Below are 20674 nucleotides of genomic sequence, written 5' to 3' on the forward strand. Positions count from 1 at the left end.
ATGTAAACAATTTAAAATTAAGAGGGGTTTTTTTTAGGCTGGTTTTGACGGCAATAGATATGACCATGCAACTGCCAATAGTTCTATAATATCTCTAAAAAGTCATTTCAGTAGTCGACAGTAAATGTGAATTCAGGGGCGGCCTTAGGGGAAGGTCCACCTGAGCTCAGCCGATGCGTTTTTTTATGTACTCTCTGCTGCAGTGAGAAGCAAAAAGCAAGCGCCTGTAACATCCACCCGTCCGTTCCCCCCCATGTTCTATTAGTTTCTGGGGTACTAACTACAAAAATTATCTTCCTTCAATTAGCTTTAAAGTACTGTATGTTTCTTTTTCAACTTCAATGTCATTTGTGCTAGGTAGCTAGTTCACTTCAAATACAACCAAACGTTGGAAGCACTATATAAATTATTGTATAAATTACAATAAAATAAAGCTGTAAGGGGTAAGCTGGATGGCTTTTTATTTTATTTTATTTTATTATTTGTAAAGATAACATAATGGATATTCCAAAATTAATTATGCTTACTGAGATGGGAACTGTTACAAAACAGAAAACTTATTAAAAGTAAAATCTGTGACACATCTGTTGTGTTACATAGTGCAATGCCACTACTCAGAATGTGGCTTTTCGGCCTTTGGCTTGTGCAAATGCAGAGAGATGAGGGTTTTGAGCAATGCCGTTCTTTGATGGATGGGATAGCAAGGGATGGGAGCCTCTCATCCGCCATGGATCACATTCTGATGTGTTTCAGTTGTGAGAAGCTGAGCTCACTGCTGGCAACTGTACCTTGAAGTGCCAGGATAATTAGTAGTGCTACCCAGACATTCAGGAAAACACAAATGGAGATGATGTTGGCAAGTCATATGCACAGGATGTGACCTCGGTACAATGTGGTGCCCTTCCGTAGCTGTCAGCCTTCCCTTTTTTTGCGGGAAATTCCCTTTTTCCAGCGCAGTTTCCTGATGCTTCCCGCTGCTATCCTGGATTGTTAGATATCCCGTAGACTGTCCCCGGGACAGGTGAGACTGCTGATCCCTTATTTTCGAGGCTGCTGCTCCTTTATTTTCAAATCTGAAAGTTGACAGCTATGGGCCCTTATGGGCCCATCATCTGAATCTGAAATCAGATCATGGTAGTTGTTGAAGCAAGGATTCTTCTTCCAGCTGACAAGCAGCCATTGTTTTCAGGACTCCCTCTTCCCTGTTCTCCTCAACTGTTTTCCTGCATAACTCAGGAGCTTCAACGTAACTCAGTTCTCCTGTGCCAGTTTTATTGTCCACTGAGGCTGCCATAGTAACCTTTGCTCCGTCTCCTATATTCTGGAGGCCCTTTCCCTTCTAATCATAGCCTCCACGTCTGCTCTTCCTCTACCTATCTAGGTATGGCTGTATTTTTAGATCTGTTCTGAACTTCTTATCTCCATGTGTGTGTGACTGTGCCTCTCTGATTCTCCCTGTTCAGCTGCACAAAGCTGAGGCCTAGTCTGCCAAGTGAGCCCATTTGGAAAGAATGAGCCAGTGTCATGGGTGTAGCCGGGGGGGGGGGACAGGGAGGGGCAGCTGCCCCCCATCAATAAAAATCAATTAAAAATACATAGCTGAGGTTCTGCCCCCCCAAAAAACAAAAGTCTGCCCCCCCCAACAAAAATCCTGGCTACCCCCATGGCTAGTGTGCCTTCTCACTCTCATGCCCTCTGTGCTTCCTCCTTTCTGAATGTATGTTGTGTGTGTATCTGTTTAGTTGTGATTTTATTTAGCTAATTTTCTCACACTGCTATACACAATACATATGTACTGTTGCTGACCTGGATTCACAGAATTGCAGGGCTGGAAGGGATTCCAATATCATTTAGTCCATCTCTCTGCAATACAGGAATATGTAGTTGGCCCATATAGGCATTGAACCCATTACCCTGGCATAATCAGCCCCATGCAATGGAAGTAACAGCTGTTGAAGTGTTAAATGTGTCTATTTTGATTCATGTCAGTGTGCAATAAACAACCCCATTTTTAAGACCTATATGAATTTACATTTCTTATTAGATCTGCCATGATGCACTACTGCCACTGTCCAAAGGTTTACAAGAGTTCTATAACAGGTGTCTACTGAGGAAGCTTGCTTACAGGATGTTAGAAGTGTTTGAATACTGAATCATTCAAAATGCTTTTCAATAAGTGTTTGCAGCTTTGTGCGAAGACTCGATAACTACATTTTTCTGATCTAGCAATATTTCAACTCCTTTTTTTATCTAGCAATATTTCAATTCCACATTTCCAACAACTGAGTCATGCATTTAGTGGAGGAACTGCAGCTGTTTAAAGTCTGCTGACTACAGATAAGGCTGTACTATGTTGCTCAATAAACTGAAAGTTTCTAGTTGAGATCCAAAATATTTTGAATATAGAACAGGATGCATTTTGTGAAGTTCTATTCCACTGCCTTTATAAAACAAACAAACAAAACAAAACCCTATTTTGACAGGATAGCTTGCAGTACAATACACATATAAGCCTGCCAGGGAAACAGCTATACGGCCTCAGATGGATATTGTAACTCATGAATTATGGCCATTTCTATTTTTGAACGTTTCATGCAGACTCATTAGTTACATGTTCCATAAATAGGATGGAGGAGTTTCTAGTATGGTCAGCTGAGAGGGGCATGAGGATGACAAGATGTTATTTAAACCGCTAACCTATGGAAAGGCCTCAGCAAGTAAGCGTGAGGTGGGTAAATATCAACACTCTCAAGCCTTTCAGATGGAATTGGTAGCCAGTTTGTGCCAATGAAGAATCACTGCACTAGTCATAGAGATTACAGCTAACTCAAGCAAACTACAACTCCCTGTATGTTGCAACATTCAAAGGTGTTCCCTAACAACAATTTGGCCCAGTGAGCCACTGCACCAAGGCTGCAGCTCCAAGAAGCAGATTCTAGTACTGTACCTATAGAAAGGGGAAATTCATCCTGACATTCTGGCAACAGGACCTAACTCATTGTAGGTAGGCAGGGACAGCCATCAATATGTGCTGCGAGGGGCAGTTGTCTCCTCTCCATTCTTGCCAATGCTGCAAGAACCATTCTGGGCTCCTCACATGCCATTCTACATGCCTTTCTGTGGCTATGCTTGCCAAGCATAGGATTATGTTCACGTTGCAATAAACAAGGCACTGCAGCCCAACTCAACCAACTGAATTGGATGCCCAGCTGACATCCACAATACACTTCAGCTACAGCATTGGGCAGAATTCTGTTACAGTGGTACCTCAGGTTACATACACTTCAGGTTACAGACTCCACTAACCCAGAAATAGTACCTTGGGTTAAGAACTTTGCTTCAGGATGAGAACAGAAATCGTGCTCCGGCGGCGCAGCAGCAGCAGGAGGCCCCATTAGCTAAAGTGGTGCTTCAGGTTAAGAACAGTTTCAGGTTAAGAACGGACCTCCGGAACGAATTAAGTTCTTAACCCGAGGTACCACTGTATCTTCAAGGAGACTGAAACACAATTCTAAGTGCAGCCATCCACATTCACTTGGAACACATCACCCAAATGCAGCACCACATGACATTTGTAGATTCAACTCCCCAATGATTACACCCATGCAATTCTAGACAAGCTGTCAGCAGCTTACTGTAGTTACTAGAGGCTAAGAGCAGGCTGGGGTAGGGGGGTGGGGGGAGTTTTCCAGGCTTGTAGTCATGTAGTCCATATCATGACATTTATGGTTGTTATCTACTTATGTCCCCCAGCAGATTTTGATTATTCTCTGTATTATTATTATTAAACAACTAGGTAATCTTTTAGAATGGTTTTCATTATACATTAGTACTTGACTAGTCCTAATTGAAAATGTTTTGATATATAATTATAGCTAAGCAAAGATTAACAACTCTGAATTAATGCATTTTCTTCCACATAAGGATCAGGAAGTGACCTATACAGAGAATGAGACAGTTCTATCCAATATATTTTGTATCCTTCTGTTCCATCCACTCCACTCTATCTCACCTGGTTGGCAGTTCCTTCTGTGGCAGCATGTCATTCTTGCATTGAGCTGTTAGCGGGTGGTTTGCGAGTAGCAGCTGCCCTGCTTAGGGATTTTCCCTACCAGTTCTTTCCACTGTTATTGTTTGTGCCTGCCTCAAGGTTACCCCTTACGTCTGCTGGTACATCTCACGTAGTTTGAGTGGTGCGGTTTTGTTTCAGCTACATGCACAGGAGGACTCCAAACAGTGTTGCTATAGATACTTGTAAAACACTTGTCCTTCAAAGAAAGAAAACAACACCATACACCCTTTTCATTAATCTGCTTTTCGCATAGGCACCAAGGCACACCCCTTTTAACTCAGGGTGCGAAAACTGTGACATGGAGAGGCCTTGTGATGTGGTGCTGCTGCTCACCTGATCTATACAGTGCTTACTTATTGTTGCTTGCTGTGAAGTAGAGAGGCCAGGAGATGGCAATGTCCATACAGGGGAAACATACCTGTTGGAGCGCTCCACTGGTGCACTTGCACTACACTGATCTCACTGCTTCCTTGCCCCTTTATCTCGCACTATCAGCTGCACCACATGCACCTAGAGAATCAGGTGAACAGTGGCACACCACATCATCCGCCACTGTCAGTGACCCTTCAAGTGTTGGTCTCCAGTGCTCATCAGCCATAGCCAGCATGGCCAATGGTTAGGAATGATGGGAACCAGTCCAGCAACTTCTGAAGGGCCACAGGTTCCTCATACAGCTTTAGCTCATGAACTAGCCATTCCGCCTTGACCCTTTGCCCACATCCTGTAATCCAAAAAATCTCCTGAAGGTATGCTTCTCTGAAGTGAAGCAAATTTAAGACTAGCCAGGTATTAATGGATACAGTCTGTAAGTTACCCATGCAAATTTATGGGAGGAAGAGAGTACAAACCCGATAAATATTTAGAAGCAGAAACTCCACAGGCTCTTTCCCGCCTCTGAATCCAGTATTCTGAAAAATAGTTCCCATCAGCCTTATTTACATTTGCTCTTCTGCTTGCAATCCTGGGATATAATCATTAAAACATACTGGCTACATCAACATTTGACCTCTCATGTGGTCAATAAAAAATAAAAATAAAATTCCCATACTCAAGGTATGGGAAGGGATGAATCGCATCCAACTCTACAGAATTTACTCCCACTATAAATTAGGCAGGCACTATCCCCAATATGTTCTGGATGCCTGGTTAAAATATTTTAGTCCAGGCTTTTGCACCATTAATGCTGTTTTTTGCAGTTTTAATATCAGATGTGTAATGTAGGTTTTTAATGTTTTGTACGCTTTCATTTTGTTAAGCTGCTTTGGGACCCAGATGGCGACAAATGAAATACGATTTAAAAAAATAAATTCATGGACACAATTATGGAAGAACAGCTTGCAGATCTGTTCAGGTGAAAACCAATGGTTGCTGCTCACGTGTGGCTCACTTCCACCCAGCCATAGCAGCTAGCTCTGACAAAAGACAGAAAAAGCTGGCCTTTGCCCACAGTACTAATAACAATAATGTTGGTATAGAAATTAGGAAAGTTGTTTAGCTTATGTTTTTAATATAGCAATCAAAGAAAATCCCAAATACTGTACAATAAAGTGTAATATAGTACACTGTTATAATACACTATTGATACAATACAGATAAAAAAAAACAAATTAGTACAGCAATCACAAATAAAATCTGAGTGTGCTGAACAGCCAGCATTGTGAACATGGTATCATTGCTATTCTAATTGTATTCAATTTGTAAAGCACTTGCTGTTTTCAAAGGTTTCCTAAATATATACAGTACTAATGCTTATTTATACATTTTTTTTTACTCAATTACTTCCAAAAGTGCACTATTTCTCTTCCTGGCAATAACCTTCATTAAAATAAAATCTGAAAATACGAATCACTGTTCAGTCTTTTAACTTTACTACAATCATAGGGGCAAAGTTGGAATGCTGCCTTAAAGTATTTTAAATGCAATACTTTAAAATACTATGGGATATTCACAAGTATATATTTAACAAAGCTTTTTGCTGGAATGTCAGTACCCAAACTGAGGTTGTGACAGTCTGATTAGCATCCAGCATGTCAAACTGACCCAAAGAAAAAATAGCTTAGATCTGAATTCTAAACATACACATAATTGAGTTCCACTACAATTGGTGGAAATTGGAGATAATTCACACACAATGGGCTTATATGAAATCTAGGTGGGTTGCATGCGCACAGGGAAGAGCAGTCATCAAAGCCCTCCATTATGCAGATATACTCAAATTTGTCCCTTCAGAAAAAAACCATTTTGGTTTTGGAAAATACATCCTTTCTATAGCAGTTAGTATACAGCTGCAGCAATGGTCTTCTGTGATCTTTACTAAAGCAAAGAATAGATGTCATGTCTGGACACAAACACAGCAACTAAATACTGCCCCTATAACAAGTCAATTTCAACTGAAAATGTAGATTATTTAAAGCTAAATGAGAGGAACACATTATACAGGCAAAGAAGGGGAAAGATAAAATATTATTTGTAAAAATCAGAAACTTTGTTACACCTTGCTACTTTATTTTTAGCTGGGTAGAAGTATAGTACAACAAACATTCAAAAGTGAAATTAAGTGAGCAAGCCATTTTTTCAGTTGTGAAATAATTACGGTAAGTTTTTAAAGCTGAAACATCCAAGGGCTGACTCTCCAGAGAAATATAGAACAGTAATGTAGTAAGTGCACCTTGTATACCCACTAAAATACTACTAATGGAAAGCAAATCAGTATGCAGCAATTCCATAAATTTCTAGAATGCACTTACTTCTTCATTTTTCTTCTCTGATTGTACAGAATTTACTCCCTTCTGAGTAAACCAGTGTATTGGTGCTGCTGTGCTACTACTGTATTCCCACTTCCCATTCATATTTTTATATATACATTAAACTGGCTGTTCAAGAACAAGCTTTTTTGACCGACTTAACAGTGTTTGAAAGAAAACCATGGCCTTTCAATTGTCAAATTTTAGACCCACACACATCAGAAAGCCTGACGGTTGGTGAATAATAAGAGACAGAATTTTGAAATGTCTAAAGGAAATGCACTTCAGGCATCCCCTTGCCACATCTGAGATTTCCCATAAATTCATTTTATAGAGGACTCTCAATCACTCGCTGAAGCTGCAATCCTGTAACTAGTTGCATGTGCTTAAGCTCACTAAGTGAAATATATCATGTTAGTGGCAACTATGTATCATCAAAGTGAATGAGACCACCATTTATTTGTGCACATTAATCCCATTAACTTTGATGGAGATAAGCCTACATTGCACACTTGCAATATAAAAAATTAAATGTTAACCTTCCCCAACATACTTACAGCTACAGCAGTATTTTTTCCATAACACTCCTAAGCCAGGATGGGAAAACCTGTGGCCTTCCATGAATATTGGCCATGCTGGCTGGGGTGGATTAAGTTGAATGGCATCTAGAAGGTCACAGGTTTCTCAGCCCTGTCCTAATCCTTTACTATTTTCATTTTACAAACAGAGCATTGCAAACATATTTTCAACACATCACACAAGGGCAAGAATACAAAGTGAATAACTTTGTATTTTTATTTTCTGAGTAGGGAAAAATGAAGAGTCATAACACAATTCCTCAAGAGAAAGGATTTCTACAAGGAACAGAAAAGATGTACTTAACTCTTAGTTCACACCACATTAAATTATAAAATCACCCATACCTTCCCAACTTTACAGCTCTTGCTCATTTATACATGCATTTTTGTGTTAAGGATGTTGACAATTATCCTCCTTTGCACACAATGAAAAACCACCAAAGTATTTCCAACCTAAGAAGAAAAATATCAAACCACCAGGCTGTTTATCAACCCTATAATCCAAGCCAATTTTAAGCTAGCAGTGGCCATGATTCTCATCCAAAGAATCCTGGGAACCGTAGCTCTGTGCTATAAATCCCCCACAAAAAATATTTCCAAAAATACTGGAATTCCCAAGCTTATGTGATAAAAGCCAGAGATGTTAACTGAATTTTCAGGATTTAGATCTCCAGTGCAGATATCCATATGGTCAGAGAAAGAGTAGTTACATTCTGGTTTGTCTCACAAGCCATCTCATAATATATTAAAAGCTACCTTTTAAACTGGGGCATGGGATATTGCTGTGCCACCCCTGCAGAATCCCTTGCAAATGGAAAACACTTTGGGCCATGGCCACAAGTCTGGTTGTGCGTTTGTTAGAAGTTACAGTGGTTTTTTATATTCCGCCTCAAGCATCCTGTTCTGTGTGGCATGATCAATTTTAGAATTCCCTATTTACATCACATATTTCATTTCTTGACCAAATTAAGCAGCAAAACTATATATTTGAAATCATTTATTTATGAAAGTTGTATTTGTATGTTTTATATATAAGCAGTGCATGAAATAACAAAAGATTTAGTCCCTGAATGAGAAAAGCAAAAAGGGTGTTTGAATGGATTAATATAGTTGAATGAACCAAGGCAGTTTTACCTTCGGTTAATTTCCCATATAAAAAATAAACCTTCCCTTACTTGGGACATTTTATCATAGCATTGCTTAGAGGTTTCCTGTGTGATTATAACTGCAGAAAGTGTGAGCATATTTTCAGAATATAAACATTAATACAAACTTAGTATTTGTGGACCAGGTAAAACTTGCATGTTGAGTAAACACTGGCTTCAATAGCTAAGCACTTCAGATTTCTTTTCAGTATCTTTTCTGTATTATAAGTCGTTTACTGTTTCAAGTTTATTTTCATTAGATGAAGCAGTAATAATGCACATAAAATAGAAATAAGCAAAGAGGCAAAAGTGCAACATCAGTATCAAGATAAATATTCTATCTTTACGGAGCAAATACTATGGCTGCTTAGTAAAAAATAGCACTGTAGATCTGATGAATATGCTGTTTAAGTGGATGACAGTTTAATCAACGTGATGCATGAAGACTTGCATAAAAGTGAAACACTAAGGATTTCCCATTTCAGGGAGTCAAAAAGAAACTGTTACTATATAGCTGAAAATCTGATGAAACTTCTGTTAAATTCCATTAATCCAACATGCTTAGAAAGTGTTAATAGCCAGCACTGATAACCGTTATTTTTCAAAATCTTCCTGCACAAAAAGCAATTCCTTATTAGCCTGCTGCAGTTTCTTAAAATACTTGCATACTACTGCCTTTGCAATGTAAAGCACACGATAGTACTTTACCAACTCAAAATTAAACATGCAATCATTAGCCAACAGGGCAATGAAAAAGCTGTGCTGGCTCAGTCCGCCATGCATTGCTGCATCACCTTTGCTTTAGATTCATCTTATACTATATAGCACTTTGCCCTATCATTCTTTAAATGTACAACTTTTAAAGAGATCTCAATAAATATACGTGGGTTTTTGAGAAACCTGAAAATCTAAATGGATGCAAAGTGTTCAGATCTAAGGGAATGCCTCTGTATGCTGGAACCAACACACTACATTTGTCAGATTTTCTTTTCACATATTAATCTTTGAAACATAATGATTTCACATGGGCTGGAGGATTAAGACTTTAACAGAAATAAAATTACAAAAAAAGAACCCACATCTACAGCAGATATTCATCCCAGTGCATATTCTAATAACTAATTTACAGGTAACTGAGAGCTAACCTGGGCAGCAAAATGGCATATTAAAAGCTATTGTCTATCACACACTTGCTATCATGCAATGAGTAAGATATAATCTTTGAAACATACAAGATTCAATTACTAATCTTATGTGGCCCAGCCAACAAACATTACATTTGCACAGTAATCTCTTGTATTTTATCAGTTGTTAACTATTCATGAATGATCCATTGGCTCAAATGTATTAGTGATTTCTGCATCTTGACTATCCATCTCTTCAGGCTCTTCCACAGAATTTCCCTTCTGTGCTTTTGATCTTGTGGAGAATGTTGTTCCCACTGCATTTGACATGTTACTGTCAGTTGTTTCTGCATTCAGATGTCCGCTGCCACTTGATAAAGAAAAGGATTCAGACAAACCAGTCTGAGGGCTCCTTGTTTTAATAGATGGACTTGCGGCTTCCAGTTTCCTTTGAGAGAAGTCTTGTGTCGCCGACTGCTCTGTATTCTGATCCCGCATGTGTCTGTCCATTGAAGCCTGAATCGAAGAAACCATTTCCTGCAATTTTTTCCGTTGTGCCTCAATCAAATTAGGATCAAGCTGCCTGCTGTCTCTCATGGTTCCTACTCCAGGAGCTATCCGTATTAGCTCACTGTTTCCAGAATCACCTGTGTACACTGAAGACTCAGATTTAGCAGAACTTGGACTGAAGTCTGTGCTTGTGCTTTGCTTTCTTAACAGTGGAGCTTCCCTAGCTCTTTGATGAAGTGATTGGCTACCAGCTGCACTTCCTAATGAATGGCCTTTCCCTTGAAACGCTGTTATATTGTGAAGTTGCTCTGACTTCTTTTTAACTACGCCACCGCTACCTAACTTTAGGAGTCCATGTGAAGGACTTGCTTCCCGGCTTCTTGAAGAAGCTTCTGCTCGCACTTGGCTTAGGGCCTCCTTAACCAAGTCTTCAACATCGGCGCCCACAGGAAAATGCCCAGCAACATCCACACAAAGTTCCACTCTATCTTCTGCTGCATTGTACACAAAGGTCTTACCAGGCAAGTGTGGAAAAGTACAATGCCTACCATCAGCCAGACCTACAGAAAGGGGAAAGAGATATTTTTAAGTTTATATATTGCTTCTCAATGATGGCTGTGAAGCAGATAACAAAGCATACCAGGGTCACATTATAAGCACAAAAGGTTGTATCCAACTATGTTCAACTCAGAGTGGCCCCACTGAAATTACTGTACCTAGTTAGTTAGTCAGTCATGTCAATTAATTTTGCTGAGTCACCCTCTGATTCAGACACAACCCATATAGCACTAAAAAAACCCAAAAACTAAGGAAAAAACAAAAACGTAAGAGCAGACCTGTTGGGTCAGACCCTAAAGGACCATCTAATCCAGCATCATTTTTTCCACAATGGCCAACCAGATGTTTTTAGGAAATCCAGAAGCAGAACATGAATGTAACAGACTCTACCCAATGGCACATTGGAATACTGCTACTGCTCCTGGATGTTACATATAAACATCATGGTAGATAAAATATATATTTCTTAAGTTAAACACACAGCTGCTACATCCAAAATCAAGTTCTGGAAAAGCAAATGCCCTCTCGAATGGAGCTATAGAGCAGATTTCTAAAAGTGAAAGGGGACATTAAAAGACAGGCTTGTTTGGGCAGTAAATGCCATAACAAAAGACTTAAGCAGTAAACACTACTTTTATCCTTTCTCTTTAGTACTCTCTCATTATCTTCAACAAAAGGTTGTAAAAACTTGAATTGGAACTATTCAATGTAGTCTGAATAGGTCAATTATACATTTGTCACTACACTAGATACAATCCTTGTTACCTGCTCTTCTGATTTAGAGCACATTTGTAAGAAAAGCAAGAGTCTGAAGTTTAAATAATGACTATACAGGAGAAAGCAGTCTTTAGATACATCCACTGAAATGTAATAAAAGATGGCCATGTATATTACATTCCATTATTTCCATTTTAATATTGCAAAATATCTTCTGCAAGTCATCAGGTACCTTAAGTAACCAAAGTGGCAGAATTTGGTAAGGTAAAGGGAGCCCTGACTGTTGGGTCCAGTCGTGAATGACTCTGGGGTTGCAGCACTCATCTCGCTTTACTGGCCGAGGGAGCCAGTGTACAGCTTCCGGGTCATGTGGCCAGCATGACTAAGCTGCTTCTGGCGAACCAGAGCAGTGCACGGAAACGCCGTTTACCTTCCCGCTGGAGCAGTACCTATTTATCTACTTGCACTTTTACGTGCTTTAAAACTGCTAGGTTGGCAGGAGGCAGGATTTGGTAGAAACACTGTTAACAGCAGTGAAGAACTGCTGGCCCATGGGCTTAACTAGGCTTGCCAGGCCCCTGAATGTGGCCTGCAAGGCCATTTTAGGCAAACCACACCCAACTGTCAGTCAATTGGTATATGACATCAAATAGCAAGATTTGTTATCTCCAAGCCTAGATCCTAACACTGTGATGCTTAGTACTAAGATTGAAGATAAACCTTTGCCTGCTTTTTATAGTAAATTGCTTTTTATAGTAAATGTGCAGACACATTTTTTTTATCTTGTGGTTGTGCTTGTGTCTATTTTTAAAGTTGTTCTGTTAATAGCATTTTATAGAAGATGGTTGCTTTTACTCATGATTTGTTAATTATTTTATATGATTTATGTTTTAATTGTGATGTTCTATTATGCTACTGCTATTTATTGTATGTAAGCCACTTTGTGATGTGTGAGTAAAAAGCAGCAGAGAAATATAATAAATTTAATAATAAATTATCTCTGATCTTAACACTATTGGACCACAGCACAAAGACTGGAGATAAGATTCTGCTTGAAGCTGGAAGTTTGAATCACCTGACATCCTATGGCATCAGGTGATTGACAGGTTGGACGCCCACCCACCTATCAAAATGACATATGGAGGGTGGGCAGGTTCCATTTGTCCACCCCTGATATAAAGCACACAGGAAAGTAGAAAACCAGAAAGAAGGAGAGTGGCTTAGAGGTGTACAATTGCCAATACTGAAACGAAACGGTAATCAGTGGGCACTGACTATTATTAGCATCTTTTAATGAACTTTTAGATGTCATAGTGCAGACTGGGACAAGTTGTCAGAACAAAGATAATTATCTAATGTTTTTTCAACAATAAAGCAATCCTGTTCTCATTCAAGGTACTTAATGTCAAGCTTGGCAGAAAAGATGGAACACTGAAAGGATTCTAACATCTTTACTGTTGTTAGCTGCTCTGAGCCCGGCTTCGGCTGGGGAGGGAGGGATATAAATAAAATTTATTATTATTATTATTATTATTATTATTATTATTATTATTATTATTAAACTTGTATAGAAAACAAAATGATCAATTTGAGGGCAGAGAAAACGCTGAACTCATGTGGTAATTACAGCCTCAAAAGTGTGTCTGCATATGTGTAATAGGCATGCACTCTGATTAACATATTACATTGTACAGTAAGCCTGCAATTTATGCGTGTTCAGCTTTATGGGCTTGGGGGGAAATAAAAAATAAAATAAAAGGCAGTGGAAAGGGGTGGATACACACAGAGAATGAATTCTGAGGCTTTGTCACAACTCTGACTTGATGGAAGGAAAAGCATAATATAAACAAAGACTTTAAACTGTAAGGTGAACAAGCATTGGACTGGTGCATAGTGATAAAAAATTCCTGCAGCAGTCTTTCTCCATAGCTGTGCTGCAGACAAAACAATCGAGATCCTGCCTTTTTGTATCCTCTGAACTCAAGTCTGAGACTGTTTCTTTCAAACAAAACACATGTAGTAACCTAAAAATAAACCTTGGGTTACCACTTGTGTTTTGTTTGGAGCAAACAAACCATGAGGCCATGTTCAGAAGACATGACAAGCTAGGCTCTGGATTGTTTTGTCAGTGGCACAGCAGCAGCAGGTGAGAAGTGCCCTGGGAATTCTGCTCATTCACATTATAGTTTAAAATAAACCATGGTTTAACTTAATGTGATGTGCAAACTGAGCCACTGTATGTCATTCTGGAAAGTTCTCTAACTACAGAAGTAAAAGGGTGGAGTGGAATGACCTGCTGCACAATGAGACCAGCAAATGCAGCTAGTTAGATTGAAGCTCTATGTTTCAGGATTAATTGTATCACATTCTCCTTTTCAGTTCTTGACTTTGGCTTATAACACAGATTTTGTTCCTCAATCAAGAAAATGAGCGTGCACACAATTTAGTTCAAGAAGACAAGAAAAACTATTGTGACAACAGTACCACTAATTTAGAAGTCCTTACAGACCTTTACCCACTCTGTCAATTTCCTTTAAAGCCTGAAGCATTATACTTTTCTCTCTACTATAGCAAGTGTGTGCTGCAACCACATCAATGGCTTTGTATCTGTAGCATTCTAAAGCATCCTCCTCTGTTTGAGCTGCTCTGTGTCATTCTGATTTGATTTGCTATTCAGGTTGAATTTGATCTGTTAAACCTGAAGCTGTTTTATTCCCATAACTATAAAGGGGAATTAAAAAAAATAGCTATATTTCCCCCCTTTTCATATAACTGGGTGTAATTTGCAGGCAAAAGAGTTCATCCAGAGTGGATTAAGCTTGCCAAAGTTCAGGCAGACCCAACCAGTGGACTTCGTGCCAGGAAACATTAAAGTTGTTGAGGGTTTTTAAGAGTGTTTTATTTTCTAGCAGAATTGCATACAAATTGTATGTATTGTTCTCTCCTTTTGAGAGAGTGAAATTGTGATTAAAAGCTAGACTTGTCCGTCAAAACAGAAAATCCTCCCACCTCTCCATATCTCCCCTCTTGAGCTCTGGGCGTTTCCTCAGTCAGTTTGGTTTCGATTTTGAGAAAAGAAAACAACAAAGGAGATGTTGTGCATGGTATTGAACTTTCTGGAAAAACGAAAGTAACAGAGCTACTTGCAGTATGAGAACTCCCTGATCTGCCCTGACACAACTTGTTAATGGCAAAATCAAACTAGGGAACAACAGAGTCTGCCCTGAACAGACAGAGTCTCACCCTGATTTGCCTTCTTGTTTGGGGGTACACATGGCATGGTTGCAACACCCTCCCCACTATATGTATACATATGTACACGAAATTAAAGCTTCACAATAATTTTCTCTTAAAAACCATGATATACACAAGCACATAGTTAGAAATCATACCCATTGTTTTCTTCATTATATTGTAGAACACACCACCCTGATGGAACAAGTGAGGAAGTCCTTTTGCATAAGACCAGACATCTTCTCCTGTGGAACAGAAAAAAGGGTTAGTTAACTAGCATAATTATAATTGGTGGGAAAATATGAACTTCATTTATATATAAATACAAATGCCTGTTCCCAGCATGTCACTAAAGTCTTCCAACTTTCTACCACATTCTAGCATAACCAAGAAATCAAGACCGCAGTTGAGTTCTACCATCTTCTAGAGGAGTCAGGATGGTGATACTTCAGCTATACTGTAACATGTGAAGATACACAAAATTTTATTTAAAGTTTTCAGGTCCCACTTGCAATATTACAATGAAGGCAAATGGAAAGCATGCTAGAGATATGAAGGTCCAGAGAAAGAAGGGGGGGGAATAGTCTCTTCCCCTGGTTCCCGCCTCCCTTCCCCGGTCATCACATCTCAATAGGAGTCACTCTTTTAGTTTCCCTGGGAACCTAAGGGCCACTTCATACATGACAAAGTATTAGCAACACAGCATTTAGCTACACATATTTTACTGAATGTATAGGAGTACTTGGGTACTTGGAGGAATACAAGACAACCTTGATTTTAAGCATCAATGAAAGAGAATAGTACTCTGCCAATATATCTTAATAGAAAACTCAAGCTACATTAACTTAACTCTCAGAACCGGGGCTTGTTCTAACTGTAGCAGTTAATAAACCAGGATTTTAAGAAGTGGTTTGATATCCTATTTGTTTTAGCCAATCACAGATAGAGAACCATGACTTGTTCTGTTTGGACACTATGAGGAACTGTTGTTAATTCAAAAGGGAAAACTTTTAATCTCCTCTTTGCATGCAGAGGGAGGGGAGTTGAAGAATGCAGTTCCAAGGGTCAAGCGAGCATTTTTTCGTAACAACAATTCATGCTTGTTTGAACAAGGTTACAGTCCTCCAAGTATGAGACAGTTCTTCCATAGAAATAATAGGCAATTGCTACAAAGGTTCCAACTTCACCCTGACTACTCTTCACATAGTATGTGTGCTTGTCTTGTTTAATCCTAAAATGCCTACCTTCCCATCTCCTTTCTGCCATGCAATGTTTCCTCCCAACCAGCCCCCTTGCATGAACATGAGGGAACCCACAGTTTTGTTTCAGACTTTTTTCCCAGTGCTAAATACAGTGGTACCTCGGTTTATGAACTTAAACCATTCTGGAAGTCCGTTCTTAAACTAAAACCATTCTTAAACGGAGGCGCGCTTTCCGTAATGAGGCCTCCTGCCACCAGTGTCCTTCCACCGTTCGGATTCCGTTCTTAGACTGAGGTAAAGTTCACAAACCAGGACACTACTTCTGGTTTTGCGGAGTTCGTAAACCAAATCATTCGTAAACAGGACTGTTCTTAAACTGAGGTACCACTGTATTCTTTTCTTAAAAGGCTTCCTGACATGCATGCAGCCACAATCTCTTTTAGATACTACCTTTATACTTCATACTCAGATGAGAACAAGAACTACTAGGAAAGACGTGGTTGTTAAGAAATGGTTACAGCTGAAGAGATATTTTTCTCTGAATAACAAAAGTCATATGACCACAACACTTCATAAGGTTTGTTCTCAGTTAAAAGAAGTAAAGTTGCCAGTTTCACTTTTGTTTCATAGTTTCTACTCAGTTTCGTTTCACTATTAAGCTTTCAGTTCATAAAGTTACACACAAAAACTTCCATTTTCTTTTGAACAGTCATTTCCATCATTTTATTTTTAGTGCCTTAACACACAAGCCTAATTTTCAAAGCAGCACAGATAATGCAACTGCGAGTGCCAAAAACATTCATGACACTGTGCAAATGTTACGCCATTCTGCAATTATCACAAGAGTTTTATAGGGGGGGGGGCTTTTTAAAAAAATGCCTCAGCTGACTGGAAACCAAGCAATACTTTTGATGTCATGCACCCTGCAAGTTAATGGCAAAGACTGCAATACATTGATTTTATTTGCAACAGTGCCAATTAATTTGGTTTAAAAGGTTTCTTAAAATATAACCTTCCATAGAGCTGGCTGAATAGCAGAAATATGTATATTATATATACTCTCTGGACAAGCAGTTCTGCTTTTAAGTTTGTTTTACTTCACCAAAACCCTGTTATGCTTTAAATTAAGACAGGAAGTAAGATGAGGTGTTGCAGTAAATATTTCACAGCTTCATATATATGCTTTAAGTATAGTATTTATAGCAAAGGAAGCAAATGAGGAAGCAAGTGAGAATCCTGACACACAAAAACTCCAGCTAGTTACTAAAATATTAAATTTCTTCATAAGGAAAAATTAGGAATACTGAGAAAAGTCCAGTTATCAGAGCACAACATTACACAAATGAAGACATAAGATAAAGCTGGGAGAGGAGAAAAGTGGCTTTCAAATACCCCTAAAACAAAGGTTGGGGAATCTGCTGTTTTCTAAATGTTGCTGAACTATCATTCCCATCACTGGCCATGTTGGCAGAGGCTGAAACAGTAGTTACAGGTACTTTTTTTAAAAAAAGTAGTTTCATTATTTTTAAAAGGAGGAACAGTTGTGCAGCAATAAAACTACTAGCACATTTCCAAAGCTTAGCAGGGTTTGGTATGGTTTCAAATTAGAGGACTGACCGTGTGTTAAGATTCCTGCATTGCAGGGGGTTGGGCTAGATGACCCTTGGGATCCTTTCTAGCTATGATTCTATGAATTATGACACCAACTTGTATTTATCTAATAGTTGGTCAGATCATGTATGGATTTCTAGCTTTATAAAATTCAGAGTTAAACATATCTCTACTCTTTGAAAAGTGAAAAAAGTCTTTTCCTTACCCATAAATGTTGCTAGAAGACACAGAGAGTACATTTCCTTGTCGATTTGTTCTTGGATTTCCTTGGAAGCAATTTTACTAGTAACAGCAACATCATCAAGTTTCACAGCATGGGCCGAGTGAACTGAAGCGGTCTGACTGCTCTCCTCCTTGCATTTGAGAATCTCTATAGTTACTCTGTCACCATGCAGTAGAGGAACAGGTTCATTTTCCTGCCCTTCTTTGGGTGGCAAAAGCTCTTTGGGAGGAAAGCCAACTCGAATACATTGCAAATGGGGAGGAATATTAAATTCTCTAGCGATGCTTTCTTGCAGTTCTAGAAATGTGGTTGTGGATTTCAAAGTGAGCATGGCCTGCCGCCCATCATTTGTTGTTATGCGTATTTTCTTCTCTTTTGTAGATGTTGGGGAATAAGGAGTCTTTGTAGGTGTAGCAGGTGCAGAAGATGGCCCATCAGGAACAGAACCTGCGGAAGATGTTCTAGGTGGCACTTTTTGTGCTTGTTTCAATTTTTCTGTTTTGCGTTTCTGCATTATAGGTGCCTGTTCTGCAATGTTTTGCTGAATAGTTCTTTCAGTTTTACTCATATTTAGCTCTTCCCTGTGCAATGTTTTTGTTTTCTGACCAGTAAGAATAATTTTGGTTGGAAGTTGAGATTCCAAGTCTTGTCCTTGCTGCACATCATCAACTCTTCGGGCATGAGCACCATCAATGTTTACAGGCGTATAATCATCAGGGTTCTTTTTGGCTGTTTGATGTAGAATGGTATTGACAACTTTCTGGACAAGAATCTCACTGCCAAATTCTCCAGGAAAATGCTTGGTAACAAGTTTCATTGCAACATCGTACACATTGCTGTTTAGAGAAGGATCACTTTCATACTGAAACCAGTATACCGTCTCTCTCACCACTCTCCCACCCCACTCTAGAGTAATTGGGAAAGCTTCAGGGAGATTGTCATACTCCTTATCTTCCCAATAATGCTTGAATCCACAACCACATTTACCACCTGTTGATCTGGTATTAGTTCTGTCCCCATCCAAATACACAACAGAACCATCATTTCTGACACGACGCACCAATGTTCCATGGCACCAGTTACAGACAGTCAAATTACTCAAGTTATAATCAGGTACAAGTACATCCTTAACTGGATTATAGGCACATACCAAATTGTTAAGAGGGAAACTATAATTTTTATCAGGCCTTAGCTGGCCATGGGTACTTTTTGCCAAATTATACAGTTTCCCTCCGGGAGCCAACCATTCAGGAGCAACATGAAGTTCTGAAAGGGCACCACAAATGAGACACTTGTGAAGGCGGTTGTCCACCACTGCCTTTTTAGCAGCTGCTGTGACATCTTCAGGCTGAACTCCTATTACACCAGTCCTTCTATAGAAATACTGATGTACATCAGCTACTAAACTGGGATGAATGCCATGCTTATCCATGAAAACCTCTTCCATGGCAGCAACCAACCTCATCAAATATTTGTCTTGCAAACTTCTGTCACCCCCAATCACACAACTACCATCATCTTCCAATTTGATGTATTTTTTAATAAGGTCCTGAGGTACTCCCCAAGCTTTAGGAAGTAATTTCATAGGCAATTGAGGCAAAGCAGCACCTTTTATCCCAACCAGAGGAATATAATGGTTACGGCCAGAACTACTCCAGGCAATACAGAGAGGTTTGTTCAACATGCCATCTTTTCCCATGCATTTTTCTTCTGGTATCAATCCAGGTAGAAAAGTGGCAGAGTAGTCTCCTGAACTACGCATTCCACTCAGGGAATCCAAGAGGATGATGGGCCGGTGCAGTACATTGGCCAATCCAAATATGTGGATGTTTCGAAGGCCCATTGGTACACCCTCTGGGGGAACAAACAAAGGATCACATTCGTTTATGATGTCTTCCCATTCTGCCGCATCAATGAAGTCATGAAAGAGAGCTTTGTAGCGGCTGAGATTCTCCCTAAAGTGCTTCTTGAGATTCTCCCGCAAAGCGTGCCAGAACAGCTCCCTGCCCACCAGCGCCCGGGAGATCGCGTGCACCAAGCAATGGCCATCCCCATCCACGTGGACCGGGATTAGGCACTCCTGGCTGTTGTTGGCCTTCTTGATATCCTCCAAGGTGTCGTGCAAGTAGAGAAGGCTGCCGGACCGGTCTTTGCCATACCCTACCGTGTCGACATGCTCAGGCTCAATGAGGAAGGCACGGTCGCCCAGAAGAGCGCAGTCAAAGATATCCCCCTGGTTCATCTCGGTCAGGAGCTTGGCCTTGCCCGTCTGCTTGTCCATGCCATAGCGGGCCAAGATGGGAGACAGCAGCTTGCAGTGGTAGTTGGACAGGCCCATGACTTTCACCAACTCGGTGTTCTTCCTGGGGGGCCCCGCCCCGCTCACCCCCAGCAGCGCGTTCCGCAGCAAGTTGTGCAGCACCAAGTCCGGGTCCGTCACCTCCTCCACCGCCAGCAGTTGCCGCTGCTCATGGCGCTGCCCGCAGTCCGTGCACTCGATGCTCCCGCTGCTCAGAGGCCCGTGCGCCGGGAAGAACAGCCGCGCCTGGCACTTGGGATCCGGGCAAGTCCCCGAGAAGATCCTCCGGTCCCTCTTCTTCGAGACCGGCGCGGCCACCGGCTGCTGCTCCTGCTGAGGCGGATGTTGCTGAGGCGGCTGAGACATCGCTCCGCGCCTCCTCCTCCTCTTCCTCTCGCCTGCCTGCGGCCGCTCTCCTTCCCCGCTCCCTTCGGCTCGCGGCCCCTCACAGCTTCATGCCCCCTCTCCCCTCCCCACCGTAACGGACAGAGCCTGACAGAAGCCGCCCTTCGTCCTGACGCGGCGCACCAGCCCCAACAGTGAACGCGGAAGCCTCCGGCACCAACACTGACTGCCGCTTCACTGCCTTGGCCGTTGCCCGCAACGTAACGGCCTTTCCCCTCCCCTCCTTCCATGCACACGGCGCAAGCGCGGCGG

At 40.5% G+C, this 20674-nt stretch overlaps 1 protein-coding gene across 1 annotated transcript; it reads right to left on the reverse strand.

Moving 5' to 3' along the window:
• Positions 1 to 8378: 8378 nt before the first annotated feature.
• VCPIP1 (valosin containing protein interacting protein 1) lies at positions 8379 to 20579 on the reverse strand. The gene is made up of 3 exons (XM_081204212.1): positions 17701 to 20579; positions 14841 to 14927; positions 8379 to 10733 (listed from the first exon to the last, which is right to left on the reverse strand). The coding sequence occupies exons 1-3, from the start codon at positions 20381 to 20383 to the stop codon at positions 9859 to 9861; spliced, it is 3645 nt and encodes a 1214-aa protein (XP_081060338.1). The 5' UTR covers positions 20384 to 20579; the 3' UTR covers positions 8379 to 9858.
• Positions 20580 to 20674: the final 95 nt, after the last annotated feature.

Source organism: Podarcis bocagei (genome assembly GCF_964188305.1).
Source record: "Podarcis bocagei genome assembly, chromosome: 8".
Taxonomy (NCBI): domain Eukaryota; kingdom Metazoa; phylum Chordata; class Lepidosauria; order Squamata; family Lacertidae; genus Podarcis; species Podarcis bocagei.

Coding starts and splice junctions, on each gene's coding strand:
- VCPIP1 (XM_081204212.1), bottom strand. CDS start 20,383: ATGTCTCAGCCGCCTCAGCAACATCCGCCTCAGCAGGAGCAGCAGCCG. Junction 14,928..17,700: donor TCTTCTAGCAACATTTATGG/GTAAGGAAAAGA, acceptor TCTGTTCCACAG/GAGAAGATGTCTGGTCTTAT. Junction 10,734..14,840: donor TATAATGAAGAAAACAATGG/GTATGATTTCTA, acceptor CCCTTTCTGTAG/GTCTGGCTGATGGTAGGCAT.